This window comes from Otolemur garnettii, unplaced genomic scaffold (assembly GCF_000181295.1).
Source record: "Otolemur garnettii isolate 467f Iridium unplaced genomic scaffold, OtoGar3 scaffold00001, whole genome shotgun sequence".
NCBI classification, from domain to species: domain Eukaryota; kingdom Metazoa; phylum Chordata; class Mammalia; order Primates; family Galagidae; genus Otolemur; species Otolemur garnettii.
The window spans coordinates 44,989,727-45,011,816 of NW_003852396.1; the positions used below are offsets into that span (position 1 = coordinate 44,989,727).

The 22,090-nt window shown below is 34.8% G+C and overlaps 1 protein-coding gene across 3 annotated transcripts in view; it reads right to left on the bottom strand.

The window, feature by feature from the left end:
* SOX6 (SRY-box 6) overlaps positions 1–22,090 on the bottom strand; it is a 499,579-nt gene that overhangs the window by 117,088 nt on the left and 360,401 nt on the right. For 2 of the 3 annotated variants that reach the window (XM_003781135.2, XM_003781137.2), the window contains exons 7-9: positions 15,005–15,125; positions 3,937–4,016; positions 2,301–2,423 (exon numbers count right to left, since the gene is read on the bottom strand). In XM_003781135.2, the coding sequence (XP_003781183.1) occupies positions 2,301–2,423; positions 3,937–4,016; positions 15,005–15,125 (324 nt within the window). The remainder of the gene's footprint in view (positions 1–2,300; positions 2,424–3,936; positions 4,017–15,004; positions 15,126–22,090) is intronic. The other variant, XM_003781136.3, reaches the window with a different exon arrangement.

Genomic DNA, 22,090 nt, shown 5'->3' on the forward strand with positions numbered 1-22,090 from the left:
AAATAGTTTGAGCCAAGGCCACCTGCTTTCACATTTTTTCAAGCATTTAAAAGTTTCTTAAGCTAACTGTCCAAAGTGGGTGAGCTCTCTGTCATCACACAGAAAAATGTGTCCCTCAAGTCCAGTTATCTTTTTAGCCCTCTTAGGCATAGTAGGCTTCCCAGAATGCCCCAAATTAGGGCACCTTCTCTTCAGCCAAAAGAAAGCCTTAGAAAAGAAATCTCTTCTAGCCATATAGAAGATAGCAGATACTCTGACAGCATGTGTCTCATCACGTTTGTGTGGAAACCCCCTGTCTACCTCTTATATCAAAATGAAAGGAAAGAAAGAGGCAGGCAACAATCCGTGGAACTCTTCCTAAGGCTACTTCCGAGCTGGCTTTTGATCTTTTCCTCTTCCTTCTTCTTGGAAGTGATGCCTTCCCTATCATTTTCCAGAAAGGCAGCAGAAAAGGTAACGTCAAGGAACCCTTCATTGACTATACAATGTTTGATATGTATAAGCTGGTAGAGCAGTAGGAACTGACCACAAGGTCTGACAATTAAGTTCATGAACTGGTCCTAGTGAAAGTGCTACATAACTCATCACTGAATATCACAACAGGCACCCCTGAGTACTCCCTTTGGAAATCTATGCACCCATGCCAGCCCCTGCTCTACTCTTCAAATCAATTCTCTTGAAGAGAATTGAAACTCTTTTTCTGGAATAATCATCAGAGCTCTTGTCATACGAGGTCTGACAATTAAGTTTGTAAACCTGCCACCATGTGCTTACATTGGCAGCACTATGCAAACAACTCGGTAAGGTTTCCTAACCTTGGTGTATCAGTGTCACATGTGGTGGTGTCCTGCTAAGTGGTGTTCATTATTATTGTCATGTGTTTTTGTGTGCTGTGCTATGACAGCTCTGATAGCCATTCCTGAAAGAAGGAGTTCCAAAAGGGAACTTTGGACTAAGCACTGGTATTGGTGCACAGCTTCCCAAGGGGAGGACCTCAAAGATGACTTTGGTGATATTCAGCAATGAGGTTTGTAGCACTTTTTATTTTTCTTTCTTTCTTTTTTTTTTTTTTTTTTTTGAGACAGAGCCTCAAGCTGTCCCCCTGGGTAGAGTGCTCTGGCATCACAGCTCATAGCAACCTCCAACTCCTGGGCTCGGGTGAGTCTCCTGCCTCTGCCTCCCAAATAGCTGGGACCACAGGCACCCGCCACAACGCCCGGCTATTTTTTGGTTGCAGCCATCATTGTTGTTTGGCGGGCCCGGGCTGGATTTGAACCTGCCACCTTAGGTGTATGTGGCTGGTGCCTTAGCCACTTGAGCCACGGGAATAAAGCCTGTAGCACTTTTTCTAAGATGAGTTTGCGAACTTAATCACAACTTTTCTAGGTGTAATTATTTTCATTTTTGGAATGGATATTCCCATCTTAGGTTAGAACACAAAATTTGGTATTAGATGTGATCCAGAAAATTAAAGTGTATGTCAGTCTGAAGTAACCTGTACCCTTTTTGGTGGGGTAGGGAGATTGAAGATAGCTGTCAGTCCTCCAATATGATGGCCCCAGAAAGGTGCTCCAATGATACAGGGCAAGAATTAAGCATGAAATTGGAGAAAGGAAGACTGGGTACCTATAGAAAAAAATGACTTGGTTTTCAAAAGAGCCACATAAACCACCTTCTCTTAAGCAGTAAGACTATCCCACAAAAACAAGAGCTTTCCTGGAGGGTTAAATATGAAAAGGACATTACAAAAGTTTATGGGGTAAAAAGCAACTAGCCAGGCCAAGGTGTCTACCCTACTACAGCCTGAGTAAAGTAAGTTAAGGAACCCTAATTAGGTAGAGTTAGAAATCCTTGGTAATGACCCAGACTCAATGAATATTTTATAGCTTTGGTTAACTAACTTAACCTCTCTGAAACTCAGATGTTTTGTCTATATAAACAGAATTATATTTTATCAAATTTATAAGGTTATTTTATGGTCAAATAATTTTTTTAATATTTAAGTATTTTTAAACACTATACATAAGACAAGGGAAGAGAGCGGAGGAAAGAAAGATGGCTTGGAGACACTCATAAGATAAAGAATTTGCCTGAAAATATATAGCAAGGAGCCACCTTAATTCAAGGGCATTGCTTTGTGACTTTTTTTTTTCTTGAAAGAAAAGGAGTAAAGGAAGAACTTCCTTAGCAATGAGAAAAAGGGGAAGACTTGATTCGGTGTTTATGCTGAGTGTTTGCCTCACATATGACTGAACCATCCAATTCCCCACCCAATGAAGCACCAATGGAAGCATTCATACCTCAATCTGTTTGTGGTTGTAAGAGTGGCCACCACCATGTTCAAAGGTGTCCAAATTCCTGCCAAAACGGTCACTTAGGCCCTTTAGTCTTGGGCTAATTTGTGGGTGGGAGACATGACCCTTCTGTTTAGTAGCATATTCAGAAAAAAAAACAAAAAAGACAAAACACACTGTCAGAACTCATGAAACAGAACACATATTTCTAAATCCAGGGTATTGACCACATCAAAGAATGGAAAGTAGAAGATTTCAAGACCCAGTATCTCTCTTTTACAGAAACTTGGTTATAGGATCAAACAATGGTAATGATTTCTTATTTCTGCCTCTGACTCAACAAGATATTCTACAGTACAGCTATAGGAAGAAAAGAAATGGGTTAGAGTTTATAATAATGAAGGTTCTTTACCTTCATTATTATATTTTTACCAACTACAGTACATTCCAGTGTTAGTAGGATAAAAGGTGAAGGTTTGCAAGAGAGGCAGGAGCACTGTTCCTCTTAGGCAAACTTTCTAGCTCTGCTAGGCAGCCCATAATAGGCAACATCTTATGGCTTCCTGGATAAGGACAATGGCAAAAACTTCTCAAAGTATTGCAAAAATTCTTGATCTGCAGGACCAATAGGAAACATTAAAAGTGATTTTTTTCATGTTAGAATAGTTGTACACTTTTTATTTTCAAGTCACACAAGGAATAGCAACACAGAAATAAAAATTCCTTGTTAGATGCTATTCTTTAAGAAAACTCAAAAACATTACAGTAAATTTTAAGAATAGAAACTATCTTCGAGAAACTTCCCATTGTATTGAATTCAAGTTGGTTATTATCATAGATAGTCTAAATATTTAAATACTGAAGTTTTTTTTAATGATCTTACCTTTTTGTTTTTGTTGATATATTTTGTTGATATATATATTTTGTTGATATAGTTAGATATATTCACATCTAAAGTTAATTTTCCATTCCATGGCAATACTAGAAGGTTATGAAGATCATCTAGTTTTATTCTACACTTGTTTTACTGTGAAGATAAGGTGTAAATGATTTTGGATTCAGTTTCCCATTTTCTCCCCAAGTTTAGCTTACACATAAAGAATGTGAATTCAGAACTTGGTGGGAGGCCATGCCTAGACTTTTGATTGTAGGAAAGAATGAGGATACATATATTTGGAACCTATGTGTTTACACTGTACCAAGAAATTATTAAGTAACTTGATAATAACAACCCATATTCTATGAGCTGCAATGAGGAAAATACCCAATGTCATTTTCTGTTTTGATGCTTATATGTAAAAGCAAATCTAGACATAAGTGGAGACATGGATGAAAAACTGATTAAAAAAAAAAAGCTAACATATTCAAAAACAACTAGGCATAAAAATTGTAAAACTCTTAACTCACCTGATAGAGAATACATAGTACTAAGCCATAAGGTGATTTTTTTTTCCTTTAAAAATATTGAAACTGGCAGTTTTCTCTTCTATTTGCAATATGGTAAGCACTTAAGGTGTTAATCCTTCTGGGCTACGCTTAAAAAATTATTTAACATTCAGGCCATTATTTAGCATACAGCTGGTTAGCAGTTTTCCACTGAAGTACTGGCTCACGTCCCACATTTTTTTCTTCTGGCACTTACCTGGAGCTGTAAAGGGCTGAGTCCAGAAGCAGCAGCAGCTGCCATTGTTGATGGAATGAACTGTACAGGGTAGTTATCACCTGTTGGAAAGAACAATGCATACAGGTTTAGACAATACACAGGGAATCGCAGCAGACAAGTACAAACATGGTCCTTGGATTGCCTAAGCTTTACAACGTTGCTCTAAGCCCAAACATCTGCAGAAACAAAAGACTTAGTTGGGCACAGACTTGCAGAGCTGCCTTGGAACTTTTTGTTAACAGATAGCTGGTAGGCAAACTGGCAAAACATGAATGTGATGTTAAAAAAAATTAAATGTGCAATTCAAACATGTTCACTCCATTACAAATCTTGTAATACATCATTTTTTAAGAGTAAAAAAATAATCTTAAAGCCAGGCTGACACTCAGTATACTGGGAAAGCACTGAGGCTTTTATATTAGAACAACAAAAAGTTTTGGCTTGGTAGGCAAGGCAGAGCATTAGAAATAGGCAAGGCAGAGCATTAGAAATAGACCAAAAAAATAGGACTATGAGCTTCTGAATGCCCATAGCACTAAATTTTATTTTATAAAATAATAAAGAAAAAAATTTAGATATACAACCTCTTTAGTATGATGGGGCTGAGAGGGCAGCTAATCTTATCTGCCAGATTTCTGTGAAATGCTCGGTTTCCCAATAAGTGTGGAAACCATATTTTTCTGGATTAACCTCTAGCACTGCCCTGGTGTAACCCAGTACAGAATCACACACTTTGGGCACTTATCAAACATTCTTTGATGGTGAGTTGATTAAGTAACCACACATTTTACATGATGTATCTGTATTAAAGGCCTGACAGGGTTTGAGCATGATCAGTGGAAACCAATGTTACATCTTAATGTATTTCTGACTCCAGTCCACTCCTAAAGAGGAAGACAGAAGTGTCTTCTGTGACCTAAGAACACCGGCTGTGTGCAGCAACCTCAAGAACCAAGGGAAAATGACAAGGAGCATATCAGGATAGTGGTAACAGAAATAAAAATTAATATTTGTGGATAAATTACATAATATCAGTGATTTAATGGAGTATCACTTTGGCTTCAGCTACTTATTTAAAGTCAGTGTTACATACTGTCTCTAGGCTATATTTTAATAGGCTGTTCCCCCACACATTTTTGACATTTATAATAATCATGCTGTTTTGCATGAACTTTTCCCCACTGAAAGCTGAATGTAATAATAAATAGACAGTGTAGGGGAAAAAACTCCACAATAATAAAGGTAGTCAAATGGAAAGCAATAAAGTTTTTTTTTTTTTTTCCCCTTTGCATGGATACTAATACCTAGAGCCTTCCTGGGGCCCCTGATTCCTTGGAACTCATCCTGCTGTACCACATTAAGTGCTACTCAGCTGGCCCAATGCAAATGTTAAGTTGCTTTCACTTTTAACAAATTGTTAGCTTCTAATCTACACAGTCTCTTTGCATCCTATCCATAATACCTCATCAGACCATTGAGCACAGTGTGTGCTTGTACACAGTCCACTAACAATTGGCTTCTGATTGCATATGGAGCGCTGCTACAATGCATTCACTCACACTATATTGTGATGGTCTCCTATGGAGTAATGTTCAAAATATCTGATCTTGTTTTTCCCCTTCCATGAGGTTGATTTTGGTTTGCAGTACTCTATGAGCTTTTTAGAAAAGATAACTAGGCCAAATTATTTCTTATAGTAAATGACTGTCACTTTATGCTTAAATAATTCTACTGATCTTCTCAATATTTAAAGTAAATTATCTGAAGAAAGAATATCCAAATCTAAGTCAAATAGTATTTCTTTGGTCGATATCTTATCAAGTTAAAAAATATCACAAAATGATGCTGAATTAATGGTGCTTCAAAAATAGGGGGGGGAAAATCACCATTCCAACCATCAACATGGACTGCCTCCCAGAACAGTTTAGAGCTGTTCTTTCTTTAAATATCATGCATTATTCATACTAACTCTAAACCACAACCCCCGCCCTATAAGTTTAATACCAGTTGCTTTATTTGTACTAAAACATTTTTCATGTCAAACATATTTTAAAAAATCAAACTCTAAAAGAATTCCCTGGGGCACTCCTTTTTTCATAGCTGTCATGCTTCTATGCTATGAAATAGCTAATTTTTTTTTTTTTTTTTTTTTTTACAGTTTTTGGCTTGCCAGTTAATTTATTACTATCTCTACCACACCCTGTAGTACTCTCCAGCTCACCTGCTGGCTACAAACAGCTTTCTTTCCACTGCTGACAAGCATATTTTAAAAACGTTTTTAACCTTTCTGCTGATTTGAATTTGTATATCTGAATATAATCTTTAGAAAGCTATTTCTCCAGAACATATTACTGTATTAATACTAAAAATAAAAATGAATATATTAGAGAAACAGAATGATCAGAAGATAAAGAAAAAGGAAAAGGCAGGAGCAGGAGAAGGTGAGGTATCAAAGTAGAAGAGAAAAGTGTAAAAGGGACAAGGACTTAAGGGTATTGTAACAATTAGTTTTTTAATAACAAATTTACATGCTTCTCCCCACCCCCCTCTAATTTTCTCTCTGTAAGAGTCAATCAAAAAAAAAGTTCTCAGTGCCTGACTTGGCAAGGAATCAGTCAACATGTTGTAGCAATTTTTTTCAAATTTGTCTCTGGATTTGAAATGCTTGCGTGAGGACCCATTCTTTTTAATTTGTACAATGGAAGATGAAGCCTGTTGGAACAGGTTGGCTTTAGGCACTACTGTAATCTGGCCCGTGCTACCTCTAGTGTAAGAGTGAAACCTCTAAAAACCGATTGGGGAAATAATTCCATTCTGTAAATCTACTTTTCTAGCCCTCTAGATATTCCAACTGACTGTTTTTATATGAAAATTAGAGAACAAATACAAAATAGGATTTAAAATTTATAGAAAATTTGCCTGACTTGTCAAAATAGGCAACACTCTTTTAGAATCAAAGCAGCTTCACAGCAAGAGCCCCTAAAAGAGAGAAAGCAAGTTCTTAAATTTTCAGGGAAACTAAAGCCAAAACTTAGGAGGACTTAATCACAGAAGAGGAGCTGGAACTAAGAACTTACCGCTCATTAGTCTCAAGCTACCTCTTGCAAGAATACTTTTAATTACTTGTGTAATTCAGATTTAAATTCCACTTTTAAGAGTCAAAAATCCCATGGGCAACATTCTGTCTATTTATTTTCATTCTACAGAAAGATAGGAACAAAGATAGTTGTATCATCCTGAGATATTAACTTCAGATATTTACACATTGGAGAAATTATTTAGAGAGGTTGTGAGGGAGGAGCAGAAAAGGAAAAAAAAAAAAAAAACACTAGGAGCCAGGACTCAAAAATTCATCAGTAACTGGCCCAAAGTGAGAATCCAGTCTCATACTTCATTCCCCACCCTTCAAAACAGAAGAAAACTATGTTACATATCCCTAATTAACGAATTATTATGTGATGGCAACACAGGATGATGGTAAGTTGCCAAACATCCTATAGACCCCCACTTTTATGAACTATCACCATTCTTGATACAACTTGGAAATAATTAATATTTGAATCAAATCCACTGATGCAAATTCATATATACCATTTTTCATTTTTTATACATTGCTTACATGTATATATTCAGTATGACAAAATATTACAAGGTTCTTATACTGTGAGGGAATACCATAAATCTGAATTTATCTTTGTGTGACACCAGACTACAGCAAATATTAGCAGGTAATAAGTGATACATTTAGGACCCTAAAAATGAAATAAAAACTTCAATTTGTTCTGAGGACAAATGGACAATAAATTAGCAACAATCACAATATAGATTGCTGAGGTCACCCTATTCTTATTTCTCCTACTAAATTTCTCATTCTCTATTCATCAAAGAATAGATCAAGGGTGAAAAGTTTTCTTGATCCTATGATTTTTTTCTAAGATTATCTGTATTGCTTTGCATGCCATTATGAAACCTAAGAATCAAGGATCAATCTTAATTTCTTCACTTATTTCACACCTGCATACAGACCCTCGACCAATCATTTGAAAATCTGTGGAATTTGCCACAATGGCAATTAAATACATGAGTGAGAATGAATTGATACAAATGAAATGAGTTTATTTACAAGAAATCAACTAAAAAAAATCCCTCAAAAGGATGCTTTCATAATGGCTCATCAATGGTACAGCCTCTATATATGAAGGAGAATACAGTTAAAATAATTCTTGACCTTTATAAAACCAGGTTAGTTGACATAGTTGAACATATTTTCTTCCTAAACCTCAACATTCTTGCCCAATTTAAAAATGGGGGTACTAATTTGAAGAATCCAGGTAGATATATTTAATTAATTAAGTATTCCAAATGTGTTATACACCTCTGCTTTCAGATACTGAAATGCATTTTATTCACACAAAAAGCCAAATTTTCTTAAGATCATACACACTTAGACCATGTCCTCAACAGTATGAAATACCAAATCAGAGAACTTCAGTTGGAATTCTGTCTCCACTATTTTCTAAATGTGAAACTTTTAGGAAAGTCAATTAACTTTTTGAATATTAGTTTTTTATTTGCTTTGAGTAAAATAGAAATACTACTACTTACTACCACTTTTACATAAGAGTTGTTGTGAAATTTAAATGAGATCACACACACATATGTGGGGGACATATCTTGCAAATAAATGTTACTCAATAAATTTTAACTAAAACAAAGGAATAAAAAAAAGAAGCCATATGTAATTGTATAATTGTAATAACCATACACCAACTTAGACAACCTAAAAGAAATGGACAAATTCCTTAAAATATGCAAATTATCTAATTGATTCAAGAAGAAATAGAAGACCTCAATAGAATCTATCAATAATCAAAAACCTCCCAATAAAGAAAATCCCTAGTTGGTTTCACCAATGAATTCAGGCAAGCATTTTAAGAACAATTAATACCATACATTTTTCAAACTTATGAAAAATTAAAGAGGAGTAAAGACTTCTAATTCATTCTAAAAGGCCAATATTACCTTGTTACCAAACCAGAAAAAGACATTACAAGAAAAGAAAATTTCAGGTCAACTTCCCTTATGAAAGTAAATACAATAATCCTCAATACAGTATCCACAAATCAAAAACCAATGGCACATTAAAAGAATTATTCACCATGGCACCAAGACCCACAGCTAACATCATGTTCTATGGTGAAAACTGGAAGCTTTTCTCTTCAGATCAGGAAAAAGACAGTGATATCCACTTTCACTGATGCTATTCAACATTGAACTGGAAGTTCTAGCACTGTCATTAGGCAAGAAAAATAATTAAAAGATATACAAATCGGTAAGGGAGAGCTAAAACTATTTTCTATTTTCAGATGACACATTCCTATATGTAGAAAATCTCAAAGAATCCATGAGAAATCTGCTAGAGTTAATAAACAAATTTAACAAATTTGTGGGGTATAAGACTAGAACACACACACACAAATCAGTTGTATTTATAAACACCAGCCATAAACAACCCAAAAGAAAATTAAAACAATTTTATCTATTAAGCATCTGAAAGAACTAAACACTTAGACTAACTCTAACCAAGGAGGTAAAAGGATGCATACACTAAAAACTATAAAACACTACTGAAAGAAATTAAAGATGGCAGAAATAAATGGAAAGGCATCAGTGCTTATGGACAGGAAGACTTACTCAGTAAGATGTCATTACTACTCCCCTAAAATAGACAGATTCAATGCAGTATCTATCAAAATTACAACTGATTTTATAGAAATTGGCAAGCCAATTCTTAAATTCATATGGAGTTACAAAACAGCCCCAATAATTAAACAATCTTGAGAAAAAAAGGATAAAGTTGAAAGACTCACACTTCTCCAATTAAAAATTTACTACAGAACTATAGCAATTAAAACAGTGTGGTTTTAGCACAAGGACAGATATATAGACAGATACATACGAAATAGAACAGACAGCCCACAAATTAACTTTTATATGTATGGTCAATTGATTTTCAACAAAGACATTAAAACTATTCTATGGGGAAAGGACAGTATTATCAACAAATGGTTCAGGAAAACCTGGATATCCACATGCATAAGATGGCTTTACCTTACTCCATATACAAAAGTTATCAAATACATCAACAACATCAAACTTAGGAGATAAAACTATAAAACTCTTAACAGAAAACGTAAAGGCTAATCTTTATGACACTGGATTTGGCAGTTTGGTGATTATTTCTTCGATATGACAATAAAAGCACTAGCCAAAAATAAAAAGATAAATTGGACTTCATCAAAATTAAAAAATTCTGTGCATTAAAAGACACTTTCAAGGAAGCTAAAAGGCAACTTACATAATGGGAGAAAATATTTGCAAATCACATATCTGATAAGGTACTAATAGCCATAGCATATAATAACTGAAATTCAACAACAAAAAACCAAACAACCCAATTATGGTTAAAATGGGCCAATACTTAAATGGATACTTCTACAAATATATATAAACAGCCAAAAAGCAGATGAAAAGATGCTCAATATCATAAATCATGAGGAAAATGCAAATCAAAACCACAATAAGATACCACTTCACAACTACTAGGAGGAATATAATAACTTTTTAAATGGAAGATAATTAGTGTTGGAAAGGATATGGAGATAGATACTGGAAACCTCTTATATTGCTGGTGGGAATGTAAAATCCATGGCTGCTGTGAAAAACAATTTGGTAGTTTTTCGAAAAGTTTAATGTACAACAACCATATAACTCATCAATTTAACTCTTAGGGATATATACAAAAGAATTGAAAGTGGGGATTCAAACAGATATTTATATGTAATTGTTCCTAAAGGTATCATTCACAATAGCCAAAAAATAGAAACAACCTAAGTTTTCACCAACAGATGAACAGATAAACAAAATATGATATATCCATACAATGGAATATCATTCACCCATAAGCAGTAATTAAATTTTGGTATATGCTACAATGTAGGCAGTCCCCAGGTTATGAACAAGAGAGGTTCTGTAGGTTTGTTCTTAAGTTTAATCTGTGTGCAAGTTAGAGCAGGTACGTTTACCTAGTACCTATAATAACCTCTGTTCATAAGTGATAGCCATATGTCAGTCAGATGTTTGCAACTTGAGGACTTACTGTAATAGCCTCTGTACTTATGAGTTGTATGTAAGTCAGATGTTTGTAAGTTGGGGACTGCCTGTAACAATGAATCTTAGAAACATTATGCTAACCGAAGTAAGCCAGACACAGAAAATACTACATGATTCCACTTACGAAAAATACCTAGAATAGGTAAATTCAGAGAGAAAGAGAATAGAGGTTGTCAGAGGCTCAGGGATAGAAAGAGTAATCATTCAAAGGCTACAGAATTTTTGTTGGGGATGATGGAAAACTTTGGGTATAGATAATAGTGTTGGTTATATGACACTACAAATGTATTAATGCTACCAAGCTGTATAATTACAAATGGTTAAAATGATAAATGTTATGTTATATATATTTTACTGCAATTAAAAAAAAGAAGCATTAGGTATACTTTAAAATTGCTTTTGGTCACTGAGCAGAGAGATGCTAAGTCTAATGCTCAACTTTTGGACCACTTTTCTAATGATAAGGATTGTAGTTTAATGGGCTAGTAACATTTACTCAGTTTCATGGTCAATCTTTACCCCTAATCCCAGTATTTTATAATTCTCAAAGAACTTTCATGTTTTACCAAATTTAATTTTTGTACTCACATTTGAGTAGTGGATAAATCATGACACATTTTTTAGATGACAAAAAAGTGAGGTTCAGCAAGGTTAAATGACATGTTCAAGTAGGAATGAAATAATATAATCCATGTGAAATATTCAACACAGTATTTGGCACAGTAATTATTCAGGAAGCTTTAGGGATTATCATATTATAACTAGTAAGTAATTGGAGGATCCAGGAACAGGCAGACATCCTCCTCTGAGGATCTCCCAGGAAATTTCAATAGTGCTGTTCAACGGCAATCATTTAAAAAATCCCAACTACACAAAGTAATGGGTCAGCTGGATCATCCTCAGAGCATGAAGGACTATATTCATTGCTTTTATTTTTCAGGCACCCTGATCTTGATCTGATATATACTTTGGCAACTCTTTTGGCAAAAGAGCTTTTTTCTTTTAATTTTGTCAAATATTGGTACACAAATTGCTGCATCTCTCAGTATCATGATGAGAAACAGCCAAGTAATCAAAAATCTGTAGTTTCTCTTTTAGGCCCTGATGATGAGTTCCTTTCTAGGAAGATGTCTCTAATTACAGAACTGGTAAAAGAATTAAAAAAAGGAGGGGGATTAAAACTCAATAAAGCTATTTCTAGAATGATGAGTCTAAAAGATGCTGCCCTGGCATTGGACAATTCCTGTGGGCAACAGGCATCTTCAGTGACCCATCAATATGGGAGAACTCACTTGATGTTTCCTACATTCTGGGACCCTGAAAAGCCCAAAGCTGTGGGTCAAATCACCTGGCGGAGAGCAAAGGCCTATAACTCTAAATGTATTTATTTACATGTGTTTGTCCTAATATGGGTTCAGAAATAGCCAAACAAACAGTGAATGTCATCACAAGGTGACACAATTATTCAATCAGCTGGAGACACAAACACTAAGGAATTATTTCAGGTAATGGGAAAGTACAAAGAGAGAAATTAATGTTTTTAATTTATTAAGATCAATGTAGGTCTTCTTCTTCCTCTTGTTTAGGGGACCAGAGTATAAATTATACCACTATTTTAGTGCTTTTGTGAATGACAAAGTTACCCTCTTCTAAAAATTTAGTCATTGTCTCACATACACTTCAAATGAAGTTACCATAAGCCCAGACTGGGGCAAAAAAGTTTTGTTTGTTCAGAGTCTACTCCAATAGCAGTCTCCTTCCCTAATTAAGGAGAATGACAAAAATGCTATGTAGATTAAGTCCTCTGAGCATGTAATTTATCTATTAATAGTATATGAACATATAATTTTAATCCATTTGAAACATAACTTTTATATACAATAAAGCCTAGATTAGCCAAACTATTAAAGGCTTTAGAATTCTGATTAATTTCTAGTGACTTAGAAATCAGTAGAGAGTAAACACCTTTGTACCAGTCAGCTTGCTTTGCTACTCCAGGACACTACCCTATTGTTCAATGACAAAGTGCAGGAGTGTGTATCTAACTCTGGCACAACACTGTCACAGTCACTACTTTCTTCTTAGTTACATGTTACATTCTCACTGATGCTCTTTTTGGAAGACTTTTAAAAAATGGTCTCAATTCCTTGAATGTATAACAATAGCTTCCCCATGAAAAATGACATTGTTTTTAACAAAATTAGATAAGTAACACAGTAACAAAATGTTTATGTCTAACAGAAAATAAGGCTCATACCTGATTTTGAAATGTGGAGATTTTTAACTTTAATCAAATAGTGAGTTTCCACATGTAGTGGATTTAAAGTATTTCTAGGACTGGTACAGGGGTGACAACTTGAATTTACGGTGGAACAGTAAATTTAGTTTACATCAATGTTACAAAGTCAGGAGGAAGAAACAGTTCAGAACAGCTCACAGATTTACAGACAAGGACTGAATCACTGCACTGACAAAAATATATTCTCTGATGAAATATGTTCTTTTTCTTATAGGTGCCAATTTCATAGGAAGTATAACTTGTTCTAAAAATTCTTCTCTAGAACAAATAAACTTTTAACAATTTGAATCAAACAACTGTCTTTCAATCAGATACCCAGAAACCTTTTGCTAACGCTATTTTGACTTATTTCTATACAAAAAATTGTCAGTTCGTCCTTAAATTAGCCAATCCTATAACATCTCTATTTTATAAATCATTTGAGTTTTTGCCACAGACATCCTATTTTTTTTTTACAAGAAAGAAAGTCCTCTACCAAATGCAAAAGAGTAAGCAATGACAACAAGTAATTAAAATAGATATTAAAACTTACTAAGTTTGTTTTTATGCTATTTAGTAATCTCCTTTACTCGGAATTTTAGTAGAGTAATTTATATGTTATTAATGCTTTAAGCATATTAAAATGCCTTTGTTCACTTTATATACAACATACACAAAGAAACCGCTGCACTCAGATTTGTCATTCTCAGATTTGATGGTTAATATAATCAGGTTAATATGTTAAAAAGAACTTGACACAGAAATTATTAATGAGTAGAACAAGGTCACTACTTCTGAGCTGAGGTCACTTACAAAGAATGCACAAATGAAATTAAGGTTGACTTTTATTTACTTGACTATCTTCTTACATTGGATTCCTTTGGCAACATCTCTTTAAACATTTAAAGCCCTGTTTACAAGGAGGTTCTGAAAGAAGCTTCAAACCATTATGCCCCTAATTGAATTCCCCAGGAGTCCAGTAAACTCAGAGGAATAAAGAAAAAATCACAACATTTGCAAAATCATCTCAAAACATATTTTACTGCAAGGTTAAATGACCTGTTTTTTGAGGTTCAGAGATTAATAAAAGAATATTACTGAATGCTTCATTATTTAGGCTAAAATCAAAAAGAATTTTACCTGTTAGCAGGGAGCTAATTAAATCATTTCAGTTTTAACTTTTTTTTTCCAAAAGAAATCTGACAGCACACAATAATATTTTATACCATACATGATCACTTTTCCAGTGTATAAAAGCTCTCAGGAGGAGGAAAGGATCTTTATCCAAAAATAATGACTTACAGTAAAGGTATGAGAGAGAGCTGACAAACATGTTATAGTCCCTACGGAAAAGCAGTATTTTCACCTGTGAATGCAGAACAAACTCAAGTGGAAGAAGAGAAAGTAAAAGTTGTGAGAAATCAATTAGTTTATCACAATGCCTGCTTTTCCCAATTCTAATTTTTCTTTAAAATAAGCTTTTATGATCTTTTTATCCATAGTTGCCTCATCCACTCCTGTGTTTGTTGTGAGTACTAAGCGAAAACATGTGGATCTGAACATTTCTAAAAGAATGTTAGATCCCTCCCAACTTACCTGGTTTGTATGTTATTCCAGGGGGGAAGAGGAATCCCTGTTGGGCAGCAGCAGCTGCTGCCAGGGTCCGCTGGTCATGTGGAAAAATTGGGATCATGAGCGGAGGCATGTGACCCTGAACCTGCTAAAACAGAAGAGAGCCTATGATCAGACAGAGAGCAAACATATGCCAAGAAGTATTTGTTTTTCGCTCCTGGTGGTATGCTGGTACCCACACAGCCGTCCACCTCTGACCTCATTCCAAATCTGCAACCTGAGAAAATTCAGGCAAAATCTACTGACTCGCTTTTCTTTGATACCATTAACACCCCAAGGACGTAACTTCATTGTGAACTTGCCTCATCCCTACCTCCTCCACACGGTAGTAAACGGTTTTCTTTTCTCTTGATTTTTCCCCTTTTATTTTCTGTTTTTCAAACCAAGAACTAGAACAAATGAGTTTGCTTCTTTTTTCTCACACTGCACAATTTTGAGAGGTTTTACCCTTTCTCCTGCTTTGCATTCTGTGCTTTATTTTGAAAATAGTCTTTAGTATCCTCATTTACAAAATAATGTCTGATTGTTATATATTCTAAAAGCTGTATCTCCCCAGGTTAGGTATCTTATTTCAAAGCCTCACTGCATTATGTTAAACATACAGGTCTTCAGATTTAAGGCTACTACATCTTGGCTCCCAATTAAACTAATATTCCTTGCCATACATACCTTGATGTAACATATAAATTGCTTGTCTGGCTAAGCAGTTTTATAGCTTTATGCACTACTATGTAGCTCAGTAATTATGGAGTTGTATTCAGAAAGCATTTCATAATAAATCCTACTATATCAAATTTGATTTGACCTCAATAAATGTATCAAAGAGCACAAAAATGCAAAATAGAAAAATCGTTACTCTATATCAGTATTTGTATTCCTTATGAAGAAAATAAGAGCTATGACAGAATCATGCTTATGAAAATTACATTTTAATTTCCTAGCTCCTTCCTGTGCTCTACGCATGCTGTCCTGATTCCACGATAGCACAACAGGAAGATTTTGTCCTGGCTTTTTGGGGACAATTTTATAGGTTGAATACAGGATTTTTCTTATTTAAAGATCAAAACTGAGATGTATTAAAAAAAAAAAAAAAAAGATCTTGAAGTTCAAACAGGGTCTTCAGTCTTTTTACCAGTATGAAAGAGCTGTATTATATCCTATTTAAGATAGAAACCTTTACCAGTAATTTTACCAACCCCAAACCCTTCCCCTGTTTAAATTCCTAAGTCTTCTCTTTAGGCAAAATTCCATGCAGTGGCTGACGACCCTGTTTAAATAGCACCAACTTGCCTTGTCCTGTCCCTGTTCTTTCTATAGCCAGGGATACGGTGCAAAAAATGCTTCTATGTGGGTCTAAGAGGTTTCATTTACCAACATATTTTCTCTAGGGAAAGCCCTAAGATGTGGGTTAATAAAGGGCAAACAAAAAATAAACACTTTACAGTATTTTTCTGAATTCATTTCTCAGGAAAATCAACTATAATAAAAAGGTCTTTGTGCAATTACTACCTTGCCAGTGGGGCGTGAAAGAAACTAGCTTTGAGCAGCTATTTCTTCCATTTTAGCTGAGGTAAGCCCAAGTTTTCAACATTAGAGTACAAACTTAGCCTGCTTAAATTGGAGCTGATCCCCTAGTGTCCAGGTCTTGCCTTTAACCCTGAAGAAAAGCACTGGATTTGCTACTCAACTCTATAGCTGTTGTGACTTGATGCAAACCTGAAATTCTAGGGACATGTTCTAAGCCAGAAAATATAACACAGAATTCTTTGTGGGTGACAGTTGCTCAATACAAGAGTATATCAAAGAAAATCATTTCATTTTCCTCTAGAAATATGGTCCTAGCATCTAGAACACAGCACAGATGGCCTACACTGTAAAGAAAGAAAACAAGAAAGTGAGCGAGAAAAATCACATTTATTTACACTTCTCTTTTTTTCGTTTAACAAATATTTATTATGTTGCAATTATCTGTGAGGGATCTTCAGAGGTAGCTGAAGAAATCAGAATATTTAGTTTGGAAGAGAAAAGACATAAGGTTATCTTCAAATATTTGAAAGAATGATGTATGCACAAAAGATTAGAAGAAGACTGAATGGTTGCAGGGGGTAGAACTAAGCTGGAAAGGAAGAAATTAGAGGAAAATTTAACACAATGAAGAATTTTCTAATAATAAGTTATTCCACAATCACCATGATTAAAGAGGTAGTGTACGTCTTTTCCCTAGAGATGGTCAAGAAAATGCTGTGTACCTCCATATGTTAGAGATGTTTTAAGGTAGATAAACAAAAGTGTGATTAAATAATAATCTTTAGTGTCTTTCTAGCTTCATAATTCTACGATTGTTTAAAAGTCAACATTAGTAAGATAGTATGTGGTATTATTCCTTTATTCAGTCATTCAAATTGTATTTATTGAAAACTTACCAGGTACCTACAAAGGCTTTGTTGGCAAAAAAAAATCTGATCTCAAAATTATATACTGTTAATTTCTTAGCTGTATGATGTTGGATAGTTGTTTAACCTTTCTGAAGTGTTAAAACTGAAGCTAATGATACTACTTTACATGGTTATGGAATAACAGACAATAATGTAAAGTGTGTGGCACAGTGTCTGACAGAATAGTAATGTCATGTCACAGTAAATGTTAGATACCTGCTCTTTTCTTATATAGTTTACATATTCAGGATTAGAAAATTATCAAATTATCGATAAAACTAGGAATAGTTGACCTTACCCATAACTCTACTTCAAGAAAGAAAACATGGACCACCTAAATAGTCCCATTTGGCGGGCAGAGGCTTGTCATGTTCTTAGCAGACAATATGCCTCACAGAGCACTATCCCATACCAAGTATCTAGAAGATCATGAAGAAGAAGAGGTGGGATTACCAGGATCATTTGGAAATGTAATTAGAGATCTTCAGTGTTATTCATTAAAGAGCATCTTAGAATAAAAACAGTTTTATTTGTACATTGGGCGCTCAGTCAAGCTCCTTCAGATCATAAGAATATGAAGAGGTCACTGGTAATTAGGAATCAGACCTTGATTCTTGAATCATTGTGTCTGAGTTAAGTCTTTGTACATGTTCATGTTCATAAGATAACTAATCAAACTTTCCAGGGTCATTTTTAATACCAAAGAGCTGTAGGTGTTTCATATTGACATAAGTTGTAAGAATTTAAAGAAGTTTCTTTTTGTCTATCACACTCTACAAAGTAAGATATGTTAGAAACTTTAAATGTAAATTATTATCCCAGAATCTGTTTCAATAAGTTAAGAGACAAAATAAACGAGGATAGACGACATTGTGAAAGCAATAGTAATGATAGAAAAAAAGCTGAGATACAGCTTAGAGATAATCTAACCTACTAGTTCTGAAAGTGTGACACCTGACCAGAAGCATCAGCAACATCTGGGAACTTTTTAAAAAGTAAATTCTTGGACTCCATCTTATACCTACCCAATCAGAAACTCTGGGATTAGATAAGGCAATTTAAATTCTAGACTAAATTTAAACTAGAGCAATGATTCCCAAACTTCAGTGTGCATCAGAATCATACAAAAGGGCTTGTTAAAACACAGATTGCTTGGCCCTATCCTCGGAGTCTTTGAATCAGTAAATGTGACGTGAGAGTATGAGACTGTACATTTCTAACAAGTTCCCAGGTGAAGGTGGTGCCTCTGGACCATGGACCGTTCTTTGAGAATCGTTAGTTTAACCCAAAGCTCACAACTCATACATAGGGACACAGGTGGCTACAGAAGGTAAAAGATACAAGTCTAAGTTTACAGTGCCTGAGACTCTAGATCCAGAGTCTAGACCTGCCAATTCCCCTGTCCACTTTTTCCATTACACCAGACAGACTTCAGTAACATAAAAGAGAGGAATCACTTTCATATACTGTTTTAGCAGAGAAAACTTGGAGGTCTCTGGCTGAAAATAACTTCGTTTCAGAGGTATAGTGTTGGAATTTGGTTACTACAAACGTTGTTCAATTTTATATGAAGTTCTTCATTTCCATTCCCTTATTTTTACCCAGAACACACTTAATCTGAATATCTACCACTACTGATTTCACTATTTTATTATAATATATTCATTAACAATAATCATTTAGTTTTAAATGATAAAAATGCCTTTACCTTAAGTGAAACAAGGATGTAAAAATTCAAAGTTCCCTTAATTATTAAAGAAAAGCCAGAATGCCTAGTAGTTACGTAGAATCTAGGCTGAGAGGAGATGAGGAAAGTTCCTCTTTTATCTCTAATTACAGAAGTAATAACAATGATGACAATGATGGTGAGAATAACAGCAACAACCACAGCAGCTAATATTTTTCAGTGTTTTCTATATGTCAAGCTCTAGAAAAGTGTTAATTAAATACTAATTTAATCCTCAAAACTCTAAAAGGTACTTAACATTATTATTCTTATTCATTTAATGAGAATTAAAAAACCATAAGACATTAAGTAATTCTTATGTAATTTTCAAGTAAAATCTGCCACATGGAGCCAGGATTCAAGTCCAGATATGTCAGGGTCGAAGTTTATATTTTTAAGTGCCGTAGTATATTAAGCATGAAATCATCTTTTATAAAGCAGATCTAAATGATATAGGGAATAATAATTTGACTGACAGTTTTATAAATATAATTGTAGATTTACATGCAAGTTGTAATAAACAACAAACAATATCACAACCAGGGTATAGACAATGATACAATCCAACAAGTTTATTCAGATTCCCCCAGCGTGTTACTGAAGGGAATTATAGCTTTAAAATTAGCAAGGTCAATGAGGGTCAACCAATACTTCCAACTACCACTTTCTACAGAATGTTCACCAGTATAGCTCAATGCAAGTGATACAAGCAGGGAGCATAAATTAAATTGACGAGTCTCCCCTCTCATAGGTTCCCATTTGGTGTACTTACTAAAGGAAGGATTACTGGTTGAATGTGAGACATAAATGGAAAGCAAAAGCAAGGTAAAGGGAAAAAAACAAGGAAAGAGAGCTTGGTAGCCAGATAAGAATCACATAAACATCTAAGATATTTTCCGCTTTATGGAAGTTGTGAATCAAGGTCATTGCAATGAGTACCGGTGCTCAAGGCAGATAAAAAATTCTGAAGATACAGAAAAAACACACCCTGCTCAGAAGAATGTAATCTCGCTTTTGCCTCTTCCTTCCCATCATCCTATTTTCCCATTTGGTTACATGCCAGGAAAGACAGTCACAGTGGAAACAGCAACCCCCACCCCCACCCCCAATTCTTTACAAAAGATAAAAAATAATAGAATTCCCCTCACTCCATCAAATAATGACCAGTCTCCACATGTCTTTTTCAAGAAGTTATCAAAATTTCAAATAGCATGTTTTTCTTGAAAGCATAACTCTCCCTAAGCAAAAGTTCGAAATTCTTTAATTATCCTATAAGGAAGTAAAACTGATTTTGTTAGTACAAAGAATAAAATGTGATGTGACTAAAATATATCTCCAAGCATGAAAACTGCGTTACTTTTAATGCTTTGTAAACAAGCACTATGAGGCTGGGATTGTAATTCAAATGATTAATAAGAAACCAGAAACCCCATCGTGGGTAAAGCTTAGTGCATCATGAAAGGAATAAACTATGTACCCCACAGCACAACTGTCCATTAATTCTAAACTTCCACAATCCATGACCAAAGTGTTTCCCTTTTGGAGAGGGTGGGTAAACACATTCTTGATCAAATAGGCTTCATGCCCAGAAATTTTAATTGCTAGGGTGTTCCTCACGTCTTTCAGAGAATCAAGACAGCAGCAGATGTGTATGAAACACTTAGGTTCTGTCTCTTCCAATTCGTAAAACAGCACTGTTGCATCAACACTTATCCCCTTTGTTTTCTCTGTGCTAAGTTGTTGATGATGCCATTTTTTGCCATCTGCCCCAGAGCTTCATTAAAGATACATGAATAGGCTAACTGGCCTGATATCTTGTGAGGAACAGGTGCTATTGTTTGTCCCTGAAGACTTGCCGTAAAGATATGACTCAGAATACTTGAGAAAGAGCATCTGTAGCAGTCAGTCAGAGAGCAACTTGGCAGAGACCTGGCTACGTGCTAATATGCAAACAGAGTGACACTCAGGGGGGCTCATTTTCTCTTTCATGAAGATTCCTTAACTTTTTTGTAGTGATGGGCAATAAGTAGTAGTATTGAAAATGTCATGCATATTAATACCTATTACTGAGTTAAAGGCAGTGAACAGTGAGGATATTTTAAATGCTTTATTTATAGAAAATCACTCCTGTGATATAATTGAAGAAAGCTTCTTTAAACTGTCAAAAGGAATGTTTCTAATATGTTTATATCATGGCAGAGGAAGGGAAAGATAAAGATAAAAAATACTGATATTAAGAAAAAGCAAGTGCAGGAGAAAGAGAAATGAAGTAAGAGAGAGAACTAAAGATAACTTTCATTTTTTTTATTATTAAATCATAGCAATGTACATTAATACTATCATAGGGTACAGTGAAATGTTTCTGTATACAATTTGAAATGCTTTCATCCAACTAGTTAACATAGCCTTCATGTCTTTTTCATAGTTATTGTGTTAAGACGTTAATATTCCACATTTAGAGAGATTCACATGTACCCTTATAGGATAGATCATAGGCTATCATCCTGATACAACTTTTTGTTTTCTTTTCCTTTGTCTTATTTAGCAAATCCCTGGCTGCTACAGCTAATGGAATATATCAATTCTTGCTTCTAGAGAATCTATCTAGTTTCAGCAGGAATGTGCTCAAACTCAAATTTCATAAGGAACAAATTTAGGACACAAATTTTCTAGAACAATTGAGGAGAGTCTTACCTTCCCGGATATTTTCTACTCCTATCCAATTGATACACATCATACAAATAATGTAACTGCATCCAGAAGAGGAGCCTGCTTTGTTTTGGTTTATTTGTTATTGGCAGGATATTCTCTCTCTCTCTCCCCTCTCCCCACATTCACCCCCTCTCTCCCTCCCTGTCTTCCTGTACCCCGTCTTCTTTTCTCAGGTCT